Source organism: Anas acuta, chromosome 19, assembly GCF_963932015.1.
Source record: "Anas acuta chromosome 19, bAnaAcu1.1, whole genome shotgun sequence".
Taxonomy (NCBI): Eukaryota; Metazoa; Chordata; class Aves; order Anseriformes; family Anatidae; genus Anas; species Anas acuta.
In genome coordinates, this window is record NC_088997.1 from 783607 (window position 1) to 801586 (window position 17980).

The following is a 17980-nucleotide window of genomic DNA, read 5'->3' on the forward strand; positions in this document are numbered from 1 at the left end:
AATGGCTGAGATCAGAGGGGAAAGCTAGGTTCAACTGGTCCAACCGCCCTGCACGAGCAGGGTGCCCAGGACCATGTCCAGGCAGCTCTTGAATATTTCCAAGGACGGGGAGGCTCCTTTTATTTCTTCTGGCTGGCTGGTTTGGGCTGAGTCCCCGAGGGAGAGAGCGGTCTCCAGTCATACGTCAGGTGCTGGAGATACCTGCTGGGGACCTCTGTCTGCTCGAGCCTTTTCAAGCAGCAAATACCTGTGCAGTCTTGGTATTCATGAAGCAGTAAATGCCTATTTTGATTTGGCCTTAATGAACGCCTACTTGACTACTTGTGCTTGGTGGATCTGTGCAGAACAACATCGGCTTGGTGCTCCACGGGGTTATGGAGTATGACCTGTCCCTCCGGTTCCTGGAGAACGCGCTGGCCATCAGCTCCAAGTATCACGGCTCCAAGTCATTGAAAGTTGCACTAAGGTGAGGCAGGTGGAGTGCTGGGCTGGGTCACCGTGCTGGCAAGGAGCGAGTACGCTCACTGTGTGCTCACACGGGAGGGCTCTGGTCTGTCTCTGTCCAGTCATGTAAATTAGGGTCAGTCCCAGCTCTCAGGCTCCTTGGGACCGGTGGGCTGCATGCAGTTAAGGTAATGCCGCAACATCCAAGTCGATCTAGAAGGACAGAAGTCCCTTGTTCTTGAAGTTAATTGTGGGATCTGCTTAATGCTGGTTGCCCCAAAAATACGTCAGGATGATCCTGGTACTCACAGGGCAGAGTGAGAAAAAAGCATGTGGCAATTGAAGGGTAAAGAGCAAGGCTCCAGTAATTATACTGAGACTGGGATGCTATGGAAACACGTGTAGCTAATTGTTTCAGCCCTCAGGGAGCTACCTTTGAGGAAATATTTCATTTGCTTTTGTCCTTCACCATTAAACCCTTGCATTTGAGTAAAATACTGAGTGGCATTTTGTTTCCAAGGGAGCTATGAGTGGTTGGCACCTTTAGGATCTGTTCTAAATGCCCACTGCTCTTCAGTGCTGCATGCTCTGTCCTTGAGTGCAGAACTGGCTCACAAACAACCAAGCAGTGGCCCACTCCTAATTACTACCACATTGCAACCCATCTGTTCTTCGTCAGGGTGAAAATAAATCTTACTAAGCACCCACAGGAATCCGATTTGTTTTCTAGCAGTTGATGGATATTATTCTGGAGAAAGACTCTTTCCTTCCCTCAGTAGCTCTGGGATGCTTGATGAGATCCATCGCTTCCCACAGAGTAAAACTGCCAAAAATAGAAGTCTTTTTTTCATTCCAGAAGCATTAAGGAAGTGAAGTCCAAGCCAAGTCAACTCTCCAAACTGGAGAGAAACCAGGTGACTTGGATCCCAGCTTTGCCACTGTTTGCTGGTTGTTTCTGTGCTGGAAGTCTTCTTGATTTTTTTTTTGTCTGGACTAATCAAGTTATTAACACATTTGCTTTCCAAGAAACAAAAAGCCCTTTTTTGAAAGGGCTTATTTAGGGCTTATAGCTGCTTCCTCCTTCTCCAGTTAACAAGATATTCTTGCGGATGTCTTGCCTTTATTCAGTGCACTGCTGCAACCTTCAGTTTTCTTGGATGCAGCAGGAAAAAAAAAAATATCCCAAGTTCAGTCCCGTCTGCTGTAGGTCACTTCTCAACATTTCAGTAACAATCAAGCTACGTCAGTGTAGTGAGCCAAACCCCAGCTGGGGTGGGGAAAAGTAGCTACCAAGGTGCAGTATGCAGCAATGTCACAGGCAACAAATACAGCACTGTTAAGACTCCTAGCCTGCATTTTGCTTTGCTAAAGCCGTGCTCGCTGTAGCACAGAAACGTTTCTTCACTACGTCACCTCAACCCTTTTATTTCCTTCAGCCACCACTTGGTAGCCCGAGTGTATGAGAGCAAAGCAGAATTCCGGTCAGCACTGCAGCACGAGAAGGAAGGATACACGATCTACAAAAACCAGGTAAGAAGTGTGCATGCTGCTTACTTCTTGTGCTGCTTTCCTGCCCCAAACAAGTACTGCCACTGCAAAGGGATGCTGCAACTTAAACACAGGGAAGCCTTTCTTATAAACAGCTCTGAGCAGATGCCAGGGAGCTCCCGTCTTTCTAGGGATGGGACAGGATTGCTGCCCTGTGCTGCAGTTGATTGGTTTTTATTCTGAAAGTCTTTGAATGGACTTTCCTGCTAATTTGTTCTTGCTGTGCCCCTGCCATTGGGCAGAAATTTCTGTTCGTGCCTTAGCCCTGTGTTCTGGTAGGGCATGGAAAGAGCTGGTCTGTTCCTCCTGCTTTGTGCATCGCCTGTCTTTCAGATGCCAGATCCAAAGTAGTTTGGTAGTTGAGCTGTTCTGTGGGTAGTACCCTCTCGCTTGGAGCCCTTGCTGATGCACAGTGAAACTTCTGCATCAGCCTGGGGTCTGTCTGAACACGTCTGCAGTTGCACACTGATTCCGTGCCATCTCACTGGCTGAAAGCACAGCCTGGTGGAGGGAATGCCTCTCACCCTGCAAACATGCTTCTACTTGATAGAAAGCTGTACTTCTGACAATAAGGTTCCTGCAGGAATGATTTCTGCTTGGTTTTTAATGCCAAAGCAGGTCGAATAAAATTCTGGTGATTTTCTGTAAGGACGTTGAGCTGGCAAAGACTAGGAGTGCACCCTGATTTATAACACAACTTTTTTTTTTTCATTTTCTGGTTAGCTTGGAGAACACCACGAAAAGACCAAAGAGAGCTCTGAGTACTTGAAATACCTGACTCAGCAAGCAGTCGCTCTTCAACGCACAATGAATGAGATCTACAAGAATGGCTCCAATGCGAACATCATGCCACTTAAGGTAACCTTATGCAATGAAAGCAGTTGAGAGTACTTGCCATGAATGCAGAGATTTGTATTCAGCTGCTACTGAGGCCATGTGAGCATGAGCATGCAGCCTTCTGCCTGTGCAGGCAGCAGTAACAGCTGTGCCAGTTGCAGACACCAACAGGAGGTCCCTGAGAAGGGCAGAGGCTCAGATAGACACAGGGAAGTGTTACTGCTGTGGACTGAGCACTTGCCTCCTCTGCTTCTGCATACAGCTCTTCTGGGCTTTGGCTCTTTCTCTTGAGCCTAAGCAGCCAAGCCAAGCCGGCTGCTGTGCAGGGTGCTCAAACTGGGAAGCCCACATTGGGCAGCCTGAACTGTGGGAGACTGGGACACCTCCGCACAAACCTGCCCCTGCTGGTGACTCACTGGCTGTAGGCACGTTACTCAATACAAAAGCACCTCAGTTTCCTCATCCTTAAAAAAAAAAAAAAAGGCATCTTTCACCAAGTGCTTTGTTCTCAGTCCAAGGACTTTGTGGTTTGTAAGGCCAGACAGCAGAGCGTGGGGTGCCTGCTTTGCCTTGCCTTCCACGCAGCAGGAACCGGCTGCCGTTATCTGCATGTGCACCTGGCAAGTCCCACCAGCCTGTCTGGGGCATATCTAGGCCAGTGTGCAGCCACCGGTGTGCTGGGTGTCCTCCCTGCTATGCTGTGCACGAGTGGCTGCCACAGGCTCCTGGTCAGCAGGCTGAGGAAGGGACTCCCAGCTGCACGGGCAGCTCCCAGCAGAAAGGGCAGAGAAGGACGGCTCTCTGTGGGAGTGCTGGGGTTTTCTTCTCACTGTGAAGAACTAGATACAGAACTGAGGAGTTTGTGGCAGAGCAATCAGAGTGTAAGGACCGTGAATCGGGTAAATGGTTGAGTCTAAGTGATGCGCTAGGAGGCTCAAACCCACTGAAGAGTCTTCCTGTGCTATAACACATGGAGGGGGCGGAGGGGAAGGCAGGCAAGTTGAGATTTGATGTCACGGCTGATTCAGCAGGATGGTCCCAGAAGCAGCAGTATTACTGAGAGTCCATCTATCCTGGAAATTCGGTTGCAGCCTCCTCAGAATACTTCAGTAACATTTTTGACTTTTTTTTGACTGGATTTTGACTTTTAAACTTGTGCTGTAGTTCACAGCTCCCAGTATGGCCAGCATCCTGGAGCAGCTCAACATTATCAATGGAATTCTCTTCATTCCGCTAAGGTAGAGTGCTAACTCTGTACTTTGTACCTTTGTCTCCTAACTCATGGCTGTAGAAGTCAAGCAGTCTCTGTGCTTTCTTCCTGAGATAGCACGAGCTCCATGTTTCCCTTTACATGCAGTCACACAGACCCAAAACGTGGAGTTCCCAGAGGTTATGTACTTTTTCTCTTTTGCCAGCACTAGGCAAAGTGTCGCTCCTGCAGGAAAAAAAAATGCTTTTGAAGGTGCCACAGTCACCTGAAGGTGCTCTTGAACCCTTGTAAAGGGATTGATCTCTGAGATCCCTCAGCAAGCTGTAACAGTGCTAGAAAAGCTCCTTCTTGGAGGAGTATTGCATGAATTGTCAGGGTCTCTTACAGGACTGTAACCATGACCTTCCGGCAGCTTTCTGCTCTCATAAAACCGCTCAATGCATCTTAAGGAAACTGGGAACCTTCCTTGAGAAGTGATGCTCATGTGGGCAAGACCTCTACCGTGCAGCTTCCCCCTGGGTTGCTCTGCAAGCAGCCAGGGAGCTGGTATTTCCCCTTGTCTCCTGTTCTCAGCCTGTTCCCCTGGCAGCAAAGGGTTTGTCTTTCTTCAGCTCTGTTTGGAAGAGCAGGAGGTAGCTGAAGTACAGTCAGTGGTCTCTACCCATAAGAAATGAAGTGAGCGGTGCTGGCCTAACTGTAGTGAACAGCAGCCACTACCTTTGTCCGTGTGCTTTTCACTCCATTCTTTTTATTTGCTAATATTTGCTACCCTTCCTGGTTTTCCCCCTCAGCCAAAAAGACTTGGAGAACCTTAAAGCAGAGGTGCAGAGACGCCAGCAGCTCCAGGAAAGCATAAAAAGTGGTGAACATCTGGAACCAGAGGACAAAGCTGTGGAGGAGAAAGAAGCTGAGCCAAGCATGCCTTCCGCTGCGATCCCCTTAACACAGAGCTCTGCTTAATGTGTACCTCGCTTTAAAAAAAAAAAAAAAAAGTTAAACCACCCTTTTCTGAATCTGAACCAGGGTCTTGGACTCCCCTGGAGCAGCTCCTCCTTTTTTTGACAATGTTATTGCACTGGTACAATTAATACACAATGCAAAGAACTAATCTGAGAAATGTAATCTGTCTGACTGAGCTTGTATCTGCCACGTGAAGGGGGAAGGTGGCCAGGATGCAGCAGCATATGAAAGACCCATCCTAGGTGAGCACAGCCAGAGGCTGTTGTGCCTGTGTGTGTGTGTATGTGTGTGTGTGTGCACATATCATCAGTTATTTCTACTTTGTACATATGAATTCCAAATGAATTGTCTTGAGGTATATAACATTTCTCAGGTCATTTTTATGTTGACTAAGGACACTGCTTTGCTAAAACCAGTACAGAAACATCCCCTATCCACTGCTCAGCATTCTTGTAAGATGTGGATTCCAAGCCAAAAGATTTATTCCCCCTCTCCCCCCAGTCACTATCCCAATTTGTGCTAAGGAAAATTAAGCAGCCATATTTGTATTGCTCAGATAACTGAAGCCTGTAATGTGTGTATGTAAGTAAGTGGGGAAATGTACAGCATTTTCTACATCAGGATATAGCCATTGGATTCCTTTAACCATGTTTTCTACTTTTGGTTGGCAGTTTGGCAAGTCAGTTTTTTTGTAACATTCATGTTCTAATTTTCAAGATATAGAGAAATATATATATAAATATATACGATACTCACAGTTCCACCTCTGCTCTGCTTCTAGCTGAGTAACTTAGGATATTGTATCCAAAGAGTGAGGGCTTGATAATTAAAGCGCACAAACTTCCATTACGATGGAAACCCCAGTGCCTAGACAAGATGGATAATGGCATCAAACAAAGTTCAAACTGAAATGATTTATTGGGCCACTGTTGCCTGCTTAACAGAGGGGAGGAAAAGTAAGAAACAGGGACTCGATCTCATTTGACATAGCGACTACCACAGAGCTGATCAACCTTAACCTGGTTGCCAAATTTAACTAAATTGGAATCACGAGTTTCATACAACACGAAATTAGTAGGCTTTGGGGCAGGGAGGGGGGTTAAGTAAAAACACTCTTCCCCCAGCACTGAAAGCTCTGGCTGATGTCTTCGTAACTAACGTTTTGCACACGGGGTTTGAGATTGTTCCCAGGGGAGCTTCCATTGCTGGCAATGGATGTTACTGGAGTGGCAGATGCCACCAACTGCCTCTGTCTTTCCCCCTCTCCCACCACACACACATCCCATCGTCACGTTAAAGGACGAGCACAGGCTCCCCTGGTAGTGCAAGTCACTAAGCAGGTAAGACTTAGCCACTGCAGGCCATGGTATGCCGACAGAGTTGAATGTCCTTTTTTCCCAAACAGATCAAGCTGTAGAGCAACTTCTGATTGCTAGTCCAAAACCATCCTGTGCTGACAAAGGAGTCCAGTCTCTTTCTCATTTTGTCTGTCATGGCTAGTACCCTATGCTAATTTGCATTGCTGCTTTTACTGACCTTCTGGAGAAACAAGTGCTGTCACTGTGCTCTGTACCCTTGGGTTCCTGTACTACATTACAGGTATTTGTAACTTTGGTGGGGGGGAAGGGAAGTTGGGGAGCAGCCTCCGAGTTGTTAGAGGTGGCAAAGCAGGAGGAGTCTTTACTGCAAAAGACCTTGCTCCTATTGGAAAAAAAAATATCTGAATTTCATGGAAAGCAATCAATAAATGACTACAGTGCATCTTTCCTATACGAACTTTCTTTTGCTAGTGTCTTTTAGTCCATTAAAAGCTTTTGAAACTATTTTAGACACTACTTATCAGTTTCTTTAAAAACTGCTCTAAGGTGGTGGGTACCATTCAGCTGGGCACCATCACGGAGTTCCCCCGCTTCTGTTCGGAGCAAGAGCCCCTAGGCCAGAACAGCTCATGGTAGTTGGCAGCCTTAAAACGTGCACCTCGCCTGCAGCTGCTGGGGGGGACCCAGTGCCCCTCCGGCGCTCCTCTGCCTGCACTGAGGTGGGTGCAGGGCCACTGCCCGCAGCGCTTGGGGTGATGCTCAGAAGGAAATGAAACGGGGGCATGCTCGGGGTTGGGCTCCCAGCTGTGGGTGCCTCCTGCAGGGCAGAAGCTCCACCACCTCTTGTAGAGGTGCGGGGCTGCTTGGACATGGCCTTAGATTGCGATGTTGTGAGTTTGGGCAGCCTGATACTCGTTCCTCTCTGTACCCACTGCCTCCCCTATTAACCGAGTGCCACAAGGGGCTGCCCTTGGGGTCCCAGGACTTGAGTCCAAGAGAGCAGCAATAACACTAACACCAGAGTCATAACCCCAGCAAGCCAAAGCCCCAGAGAAGCAAGAGCTGCTCCCATCTGTTAACAAACACCACAGCAGCACGTCCCCTGGGCGAGAAGGGGCTGGGCACAGGCACCCGCGCTCTGCTGGTAAACAGGGGAAGGGAAGCAGAAGCACACAAAGTCTCACTAACAAGGCTGAGCAGCTTGAATGCTATAATTTGTTCAATAACTGCATTTAACCAGAGTTCTGTAATCCTCTTTACCTCTCTTTGGCTTTGGGTGTTCTCAGGTATCCAGTTCACAAGGCTGAGAAGCCAAAATGAACTTGGAAGCCCTGACCCAAACCGAGGGCACACCAGACCAAGCAGGGGGTAGAAGTTCAGGAACCTGCACATAGCTCTCCCAAACCCAGCCCAGCTTATGTCCGTTAGGCACTTTATTATTAATTTATGCAGCTACATGTAGTGCACCTTTGCATCAAACACCCCGACACACTGTGTTAGGGGCACGGGGGTCAGAGTGCACAGAATTAAAGTCAGAGAGATACTGAAACCATCAGCAAGTCTGAAGATGGCACAGAGAGAGCGACCCACTATTTTTATCCTCCCTGCTTGTTTTCCAGACAAAGGGATTTCAGCACTAACCATCAGCCATCTCCTACACCCCGACACGAGCTCCCTGTGCCCACGCAGCAGCCACGATGCCGGCACCGAGCCGCCCGCCCGGCTGAGCCCATTCTCTTACAGTGCAACTTCTGCTCCTATTCCGCCCGGCTGCTGCAGCGCTGTAGCTCCAGGCAGTTCTCCAGGCAAACACCCCACGGAGGTGACGCCCCCACACCACGGCTGCTGTCAGTCTGGCAGCGGTTTGGGGGCTGGGGAGTGCTTCAACGCCACAGATGCCTCAGGGCAACTCACATCTTACTTGGCCTCATCTTTTCCTTTTGATAAACTTACTGTGTTCTTATATGGCTTTCTTTGAAACCTGCATCTTAATTCTTCAGTTCAAAAGCCTTTTCTGGCTCCCCCAGACACTCACCGCTGCCAGAAGCGGGACTCGAGCTGGATGCTCCAAGTGGGTCACAAATGAACACCTCCAACAGATTGCCAACAGAACAGCCCCAGCTCGCCTGCTACGAGCTAACACCATGCAAGAAGCTTACAGGGAAAAGAGGTGGTAGGGTGGCTTTGCTTCATTCTTTCCCCATATCATGATCAAGGCTGCAGCCTTGTCCTTCTACCTCTGAAGAAATGAGCATTTCCACGTTAGTTCCTGAGCCATTTATAAACAGCACTCAAGGCAATGAAGGCCAGAGCAGAAGGAAAAAAACTACACACCAACACTGAAATAAAATGTAAGCCCTGCTTCAGTACCTCAGCTTTGCATACACGCACCTCCAACCACACAAGGCTTTTGGTGCCTACGAGAACAAATAACTCCCACACCGAAATGCTTGGGGGGATTCACCCAGCGTGCAACGTTCAGTGTGAACCGCTCCAACGGTACTGAACAGAGGTAGGGAAAAGGGAAAGGTGGTTCTACAAGGCCAACAGTAAATTAAGGTTCAAGGTATGGAAAAAAAAACAAAGGCTCACCATCTGATGCTGCAGGAGGACAGCAGGAGGCAGCCGGCTGGAGGAGATGCAGAAAGGCAGCGAGGGCAGCTGGAGATGCTCGGACTCACCACCACCACCCCCAGCTGACCGCTGGCCCCGCAGGGCACCGCGGTGTGCGTGTGCTGCAGGAGGCTGAGCTGACACCCTGACACCTGCAGTACAAGGCGTGGGGATTTCTACCCAACAACATCAGTAAATTCTGCTCCAAACACACTTCATCTCAGGAAATCTTACTATGCTGAGAATTCCGAGCAGCCTCCTAGCGCGGTGCCCACAGCGCGCGCCTCCTCCTGCAGGCTGAGCGCTGCGGCGTTAGGGAGCACGAAACCACACGGTACAGCATTAAAAACCTTCAGATCATAGAGGAAACTGGCTTTTTAAGTTTGTATACATTTTAATAAAATCTCACTTTACCATATTCATCAACAAAACCTCAGAACAGCCTAACTGCAACCAACTGCCTTAAAATTGCCTTACATTTCCTTACTCACGTACGATTTGATTTAAAACTAAGTTAAAAGAAAAAGCAATGTGGAGCAAAATCTGATGGGTGGGACACCAGGATCTTGTTTTCAAAATAGATTTAGTTCTTGCATCCAAGGAAACAAAAACACATCTAGTTTTATATGCATTTAATAGTTTACCAATTGGTACAATAAGATTTTTTTAATATGCAGAAAACATGAATAAATTTTGTTTTACACAGTCTGAGAGCAACAAATCTTACTGTAAAACACAGAGCAGTATTATATACATTCCTTTACTGTTTTTTTTTGTTTGTTTTTTTGTGTCATATCTTCAGTTAACTCCTACAGTCTGGGGAACTGTTTTCTCCAATTGCAACCTCTAACATAGTTCTTATGAAAATTTCAACGTTTGCCTTCATGTCAATGTCAGGATCAACTTCTAAAACTTGAAGATTTTGCTCACTTATCTTCAGAATGAACTTGGGCAAGCCTGAGGGATAGGTAGGACAAGAAAGCAGCTACTTACATGACACAGTGGAAAGATATAAAGGCCAGTTAAATCCAGTTGTGACTTGTAAATCCAACCCAACCTTTCCCACTCCTAATGCGTTTATCCCTACCATTTTATGCACGTATTCTTTGCTAGAAGATTCTTGGTATTGACTTTTTAAAAATACACTGGACTTTATGTACAGCTGGACAGCAAATAACTCATTCTAAGTGCGTTTTTCCTTCACTCAACTTAGTATTTTTTTCTTTATACTCAAATCATTAAAAGGATTATCAAGCCACCACTGTCTACAAAAAAAAAAAAGTCTCTTTCTTTTAAATAGCTTTCATACAAGTCAAAAGCCATTTAAGAGTGATATTATCAGGCAGTTCACATAAAAACAGGAGGAGGCAAACAGGAGAAGCAGGGTACTGACAGTAAGACTGGGCTTGGTGAGTCTATAGCCAAAGCTTTCAAAATACTACAGTGCTCCACAGCCCTTGGACAACTTGCTAGCAACTAGGTTTTTTTTTTTCTTTTTTTTTTCTTTTTAATTAGTGCCCCGGGCACATCATTGGTCACACCATACACAAAAGCAGGACGGTATTTTATTTTTTTTTAATCTTCTAAAGTGCAAGATGCTAAAAAACATCAACTTCCAGATTATGTCTAAACCACAATAAATGTTGCACTTTTTAGAATGCATCTAAGACTTCCTGGGCACATTATGTCAGTGTGGCACTGGAATGTCTGTCTGTTTTTAACCCCCCAAAAAAGTCTGTATTGTCTATTTGGTAACACAGTCTATATAGTTACTTTTTAAAAAACGCCAATTCTAGTACGGAAAGTGACAAAGCAGTGAACCTCTTAAATGCGCTAAGAGATTTATTTTGTTATCCAAACCAGTAACCTCATTATCGTACTTGTTATCACAGGAAAGGCACAGGATTAGACAGCTGACAGAAAACGTTGCAAACAGTGAAAAAGTTCAACACAGTGTAATACCAAGGAGCAACACTGCAGGAAACCCTCACAAACCCAACTCCTGTGTTGTGGCTTTCATTTTTTTTTTTTTTTGTCTAAACAGGGCTTTAACTTTTGATCCATTCAGGACCATCCCTGAGATTATTCACTGCTTATTAAAGGAGAAGGTTGCAAACTGCATTGCAGAAGTACTTGGCAGGGTGTTTCACACAAGCAATTAGATGCTGCTAACATGACATTAGTTAGTTGTTTGCCCTTGTGTATAGTTGTATGCTACAGGGAAAAAAATGCAGTAGACAATTTCCACTTATTAGGTACCTTTAATTTCTCAGTCATGTTTACGAGTTATGTACATGAGTGTGGTTTTTGTTATACTTAAATAAAGTTTCTAGGTCCTATCAGGAATTAAACGGACTTATTACTTAACAATTGCAGATGCACTGAGGAATTTTAAGATGCACTACTTGTGTATCTGGAATTCTCAAATAGACAAAGAGCAGCAAATTTTTCCAGTCCAAGCAGCTAACAAAGAAAAAAAATACTTTATCTGTGCATGCTGAAGTGCAGAAACACACACTAAAAATTACGTAAACCACTGGATTTAAGAAGTTAGCCTGAATCTTCAACTGGCTCAAAAAAAACCCCACATCAGAACTCCATTTCCTCCACCCCTTCCCAAAGGCAAGTCTACGCAGGGAAACAACACTGAAATCCATCTTCTCCATGCAGAAGAAAGGATCCTTTTTGTGGGCGACTGTAGGAAATTAACCACTACACCCCTCACCAATTTCTTAGTGTGTACACCCTGTGTCAAGGATTTCTATTTTTAAAAGGGACAGTTTAAAAAGCCATGTATTAAACAAAATGAATAAAAAAGCACAATTTCATCTGTTAAAATATCAGACTGGTACTTCAGTATGTTGGAAATTTTAAAGTGGATTTTTAAAAAGACCTGGTTAGTTCAGTAAGTATTGGAATTCTTAGTTATCTATAATTAAATTTGTCACAAAATGGTGATTAAAACATTAATTTATAGTATTTTCATTCACTGCAGGTCAAAAATCTTTAACTTTAGGGATATGCAAGTTAAAAATTGTATACACCAGACAATGCAAATACTAATAACCAAGTTGGGCTAGTTTTGTTGATATGATTTATTTTTTTGTTTTTAAAAGTTTACTTGATAGGATCACTCCAGCAGATGGACTTTGTTTTGTTGACTGTGTTTTCTTTTTCTTTTAGAAGCCTGTATCAATTTGTATCTGCCATTATAATCTGATCCTCAAGGTATTTAGTGCTTTCTTTAAAGCATTTACATACTGTATCCCAAGATTTCTCAATACATGAACCACTAAGTTTTTATTCAAGCCACATTGTCTTGTCAAGGTAAATATAACCTCATATTCAAAAGGGTTTCCAAGGAGGCACTAAAGAAAACAAGAACCCTTTGCATACCCCAACCTCCTGCATGTGAATATAAGGGAAGTGTACTTTGATACTGTTGTGTAATAGAAATTGCACATCTCTAACAAACATTGAAAGCAAACAGCAAGTTGTACCATGGCAGTCATTTGGGAGAGTAAGCTCTATTGGAAATTAGATCACTAAGTTCTAGTGGGATGGACAACTCCTCCTGGAAGTTCGTCTAGCATTAAAAAAAAAACAAAACATTTAAACTTAGTTTAACAGCACAGCTTAACCATTGAATGACCAAATAAAAAATAAATACATTTATCACATCAGCTGCTACTAAGATTTGTTGTCTTATTTCAGGTTTACAGTTATATAAATATACCAACCTTGTGTGATAGGAGGCCAAAACAAGTGTATTCTGTTGATTTGGCAAATGTTCCATGACAAATATTCCAAAGTTTAATTAATTTCCATTAATTACATATAAGGTTCAGAAGATTCTGAATTGCAGCCATATTATCTAGTATTCTTAGAGAAGATTTATTAAGCACACTTAAGTGATGTTACATAGATACACATTTCTGAAAGAGCCCTACAAAACTTTTCCCAAATGAGGTCACCAATTCAGGCACCAACAGACAGCAGAAAGAAAAACAGGTATAATTATCCGACATAGAACGACACTGTCAACTATTCAGTTAAGTGCCCTATTTCAATTATCCAACTTCTGCCTTCTTAGGTCTGATGTGACCAATGCCAGCCCATGTTCTTAAACCTATGGTACTTCTAGACAACGTATGTAAATTTACAGTATACAATTTGGATTCACCATGCATGAATACTTTGTGTGTAACATTTAATAAGCTCAATCTACATCCAGAATAATTTACATGAAAGGACAATATTTATTTAAACAGAGCTCAATGGGTAACCATGGTATCTGAGTGCATCCAGAGGAAAAAAGGGGTCAAATGTGAATTCAATCAACGGCACTCCCACACTTTTACTGTTTGATCTACACTTCCAGTAACCACATACGGTGCCGTCTTGTGGAAATCTGTGAGGAAAGAAAAGCGTATGTTAAGAATGAATGCACTTTAGTATTTCCCTCTCTCACTGAATGCCATTACTTTTTCCCCCAAAATGACACCGTTTCAAAGACTAAATTTCAAAGCTCTGCATATCTGTAGTTTTGAAGGCAAATTCTCTAATGTAAAGTTTTGTGAAGCAAGAAAATCTACTTTCAGTTCCATGGAGCTTCCATGGAAAAGAAATCTGATCAAGTTACAACAGAGGCAAGTTTGAAATACCTCAAGCTGATAAAGTCCTTGAATATTACCAGAAGACATCATCATTTATTTACGTTTAAGGTTAGAATCAGAAGTCAAGAAACTTTTACTTTTTGCTGTAGACAGCAGAGCTGATGTTTAAAACAAATGTGCAGTGTTAGTGTTGCTCACGAGATCCCAAAATATATCATATATGCAACCACGTTTTGGACTGGGTGGGTCAGCAGACAGTACTCGGTTTTATCCATGAAGTATCAAAGGGCTAGGGGAAGAGTGGCTGGAAAGCTGCCCACTGGAAAGGGACCCGGGGGTACTGGTTGATAGTCAGCTGAATATGAGCCAGCCGTGTGCCCAGGTGGCCAAGAAGGCCAACGGCATCCTGGCTTGGATCAGAATCAGCAGGACTAGAGAACTGATTGTTCCCCTGTACTCAGCTCTGGTGAGGCTGCACCTCAAGTACTGCGTTCAGTTTTGGGATCCTCACTACAAGAAGGACATCGAGGGCCTGGAGTGTGCCCAAAGAAGGGCAACAAAGCTGGTGAAGGGTCTAGAGAATAAATCTTCTGAGGAGTGACTGAGGGAGCTGGGGCTGTTTAACTTGGAGAGATGTTTCAGGGGAGACGTTATCACACTCTCCAGTTACCTTACAGCAAGCTATAAGCAAGGTGGGGATTGGTCTCTTCTTCCAAGCACAAAGTGAAAGACGAAGAGGAATCGGCTTTGAAATGCACCAAGGGATGTTTAGGTTGGATATTTGGAAAAATATTCTTCACTGAAAGGGTTGTGAAGTATTGGAACAGACTGCCCAGGGAAGAAGTTCAGTTACCATCCCCAAAAGTCTTCAAAAACCATGTACATGTACTACACAGTGACATGGTTTAATGGTGGACTTGGCAGTGCTAGATTAAAGGATGGACCAGATGATCTTAAGAGGTCTTTTCCAACCTAAATGATTCTATGATTCAAAACACCTCATTGTACAGAAAAGGTTCAGCAAATCAATCCACAAACTGAAGCAGACAATTCCAAGGATCTAACGTTAACACTAATGTTCTTTAACTTTTCTTTAGCCCTTGTTCATCAGCTGTTTTCAATAAATTAAGAGTGAAGTTGAGTAAGAAACTCTGCATCTTGATGAGAACGGATAGTTTTATTAGAAATCCTTAGTAGCCAATTCCAGGTCTGCTGCTAACCTAGCACAAAAAGCTTTAATGAAGAAACTAGAAACTGGCCAAGGAGCACAGAGAAAGAAACAATATAGAAGATTCCAGAGTAAAGCTAGTTTTGTTGAGTGAGGAGTGTTTTTGCTAGGGTAGGGGGGAACTGACATCTATTAAGTTCTGGTAATGCCGAACTAGAATGCCCAGTAATTAAAATTAACATTATTTCCTGACTCTTTTACCTTGTCCCCTGCATTTTTTGTTGTTGGCGAGCATTTGCAATACAGCACTGCCCCAAATCCCTGCACACTCAGCAATGAAGGGTTCCAGAACACCTTGACAGTTAACGTCTTTGTCCAACGTGCAACACCGGTAACAGAAGAGCAAAAACTCCTAACACTCTAAATTCCTATCTGTCCTTATATGACTAAGATACGTATAGCACAAAACTTCACTGGAATCCCAAAATGTGAATGCCTAGCTTGGTACTCAACTTCAGCTGGTAAAGATGTAGAAAAATTTGTATCTCTGGTTCTGAATGTCTCAGTGAGTACTGTGGAACAATACATACCCAAAGAGGTAACAAAGTGTTCGTGCGCATTGAGGGTTTTCATGCATCGTTTGTTCTTGAAGTCCCAGACACGTAGAGTCTTGTCATCAGCACAGCTCAAAATAAACTTTCCCCCAGAATGGAACAGAACGCCACGTACCCAGTTATCATGGCCCACCTTAAGCACAGAGACATTAGTAAGCAGATGCATGTTTTAAGGCTGAATGCTTTACAATTTATGCTATGGCAAACTGAGCAACTCTTTGCTCTGTCCCTGCAAGATCATTTATTTTTCTAAAACCTGTAAGAATTTGAAGTTTATCTTCAGTTTCTATTATTACATTTATTATATCAGCACTATCAACAATGTGGGTTCCTGTCCTTGAAAGCAAACAAACAGCAGTTCTCATGTGACCTCCACCGATCCTGCTCCCCACCCCAAGTGCTGACATCTAGGCCAACCTGAATACAGGCTGGAAAACAACAGCCCAGAGCCCACAGGAAGACCACCACATTGAAAGAATATGACATTCCACTGAAGACAAAATTCAGCTGATTATCAGCATTTCCACTGGCAAATCAAGCTACTCATTATAACAACTACACCACCACGCTCCCGCATTCATACTACCTATTTTGAAACTCTTAGTATTTCTCAGCAACAAGAGCTGAAATACAGAAGCCATTAAAACTGTCTATTTCCAGTGTGTGCCTTATTACAACAACTTTGTCTTTTTTACAAAAAAAAGATAATTCACTACATGAAAGTTGGAGTTAAGTACACAGCTATCATCACCAGAAAAACACCAATAAACTTACAAGTGTCATAAGGCACATGCCAGTGCTAATGTCCCACATCTTAATGGTCTTGTCTCTGGATCCAGACAGCAGAAAAGGCCCAGGCTTGCCACTCTTCTTAGTCTGCAGAAAATTATGTTTTAAGTTATGGCATATACAGGGGGGAAAGAAGGGGTAGAAAGCAGATCCTTTGAGTGCTATTTCTTAGAAAAATTAGATTATATGACAACTTACAACTAATAAACACACAACGCTAAAGCTAGGATTTGCAGGCATTTTGTTGCTAATACTAGGAGAAACAAACAAAAAATGAAATGAATTAATCTGTTGAAAGAATTATGTGTCCTGCTCATATACCGAAAATACTTTGAATCCAAACTTGCCTACTGCAAGACATGGAATACAGTGGTAGGTGCGGTTCAAGTAGAGTCACACATCTCCAGACAAACGAGTATGAAGTTCAGACATACCTGTGTGTCCTCATTCTTCATAAAAAGTAATGACGCAAGCCTAAGAGTTTTTGGAAAGTCCCTACTCTGAGCTTATTGCCAATTGATATCAAGCAAAGTATGAATGAGACTTAATTCTCAGAACATGAAATGCTTCAATTGTGAATGTCAGATTAACTTGCTTCTTGCTCAAAGTTAAGTACTGCAATGTGACTATAAAGCTGATCAGACCAGCAGAGGGCAGTGGAGACACCACTTCAGATAATTATCACTGCAAGAGGAAGTGAACATTTGGAGTTTAGCTTTAATTACTCTTAATTAAAAGATTATAAGAATCTTTTAAGGATGCAAGTAAAATTTGACTGAAATAATCTGTAAGATCTATCAGCAGACAAGTTCCTGCCTTCAGTGTATCTGCTTTTCTCCTGGGGTATTCAGGTTCGTTATGGGCAGGGTAGAAATGTTTGTTCTGTTCATTAAACTAGAAATAAAAGTCAATTCCTTCTACACTTTGTCATCTTTAACAGGAAAATTTTTGCTGACCTTTAGTAAGCCTTTCTTAAAGATTTAATAGCCAAACGAGAGAATATGTATCCATGATCACACGAATGCTGATTTTTTTTTTAAAGGATGTTTTTTCATATCATTAACTCTGCACACTGTGAAACTGAGGTCAAAGCTTAATTCAAATGCAATAACATTTTCAATTACATCCTAGGTAGCTTCATTTCTAACTTGCTACTACTTCCCCTACACATTTCATTTGCCTAGGATCCTTACAAACTTCATGTTATGGTAGATAAGCTACCTTCCACGTTTCTTTGTGAAGGTATGTGAACGCTGTTCCACTCTCAACCTCAGAAATAGCCTCGCTAAACTTCACTTTCGTTAGCGCACCTTACTGCTAAAAGCACAAAAGCACTGAACCTATGAAGCCAAGAGGGGGGATTAATGTACACCAAGTATAACCAGCAAAAAGCCTCATATACCTGCTGTACCTGCCAAGTATTTTGAGAACAAAGCTTAGCACTTTCGTGTTTGTTAGCATTGGAAACGTTACCTCTGATCCCGTAGCTTCTGATATGGTGGAGTATGAGCTCTCAGGAGCCCAGGAAATGCATTCTACCACATGCTCATGTTCTCGGAGCTCAGCTTTGCATTCCTTTGTCGCTACCACCCAAACACGCACTGTCTGGTCATTAGAACAACTGGCAATTAAGGTGCCATCCTGGTTAGGCCGCACCATGCGCACCCATTCTCTGTGACCCGTGAAAGTCTTCACACAGTAACTATTTAAAACAGAGAAACAAAGTAATTAACACTGCAGTAAAACCACTATACGTGCCTTTGAAATTTAAGGACACTTGACCTACCCTTAGAAGTTAAGCTAAGCTATTTCAGCACGCATGCCAGTTCTGGCTGATGTACAAGGCCATAACAGTTTATGGT

At 43.5% G+C, this 17980-nt stretch overlaps 2 protein-coding genes across 4 annotated transcripts in view; one reads left to right on the forward strand and one right to left on the reverse strand.

The window, feature by feature from the left end:
* Positions 1–6822, forward strand: part of CLUH (clustered mitochondria homolog) — a 33609-nt gene extending 26787 nt beyond the window's left edge. For both annotated transcript variants that reach the window (XM_068656099.1, XM_068656098.1), the window contains exons 22-26: positions 345–466; positions 1881–1974; positions 2716–2850; positions 3994–4067; positions 4831–6822. In XM_068656099.1, the coding sequence (XP_068512200.1) occupies positions 345–466; positions 1881–1974; positions 2716–2850; positions 3994–4067; positions 4831–4999 (594 nt within the window). In that variant the 3' untranslated portion in view covers positions 5000–6822. The remainder of the gene's footprint in view (positions 1–344; positions 467–1880; positions 1975–2715; positions 2851–3993; positions 4068–4830) is intronic.
* A 2726-nt stretch (positions 6823–9548) lies between these two features.
* Positions 9549–17980, reverse strand: part of PAFAH1B1 (platelet activating factor acetylhydrolase 1b regulatory subunit 1) — a 33965-nt gene continuing 25533 nt past the window's right edge. For both annotated transcript variants that reach the window (XM_068656100.1, XM_068656101.1), the window contains exons 8-11: positions 17592–17820; positions 16104–16205; positions 15306–15462; positions 9549–13342 (exon numbers count right to left, since the gene is read on the reverse strand). In XM_068656100.1, the coding sequence (XP_068512201.1) occupies positions 13269–13342; positions 15306–15462; positions 16104–16205; positions 17592–17820 (562 nt within the window). In that variant the 3' untranslated portion in view covers positions 9549–13268. The remainder of the gene's footprint in view (positions 13343–15305; positions 15463–16103; positions 16206–17591; positions 17821–17980) is intronic.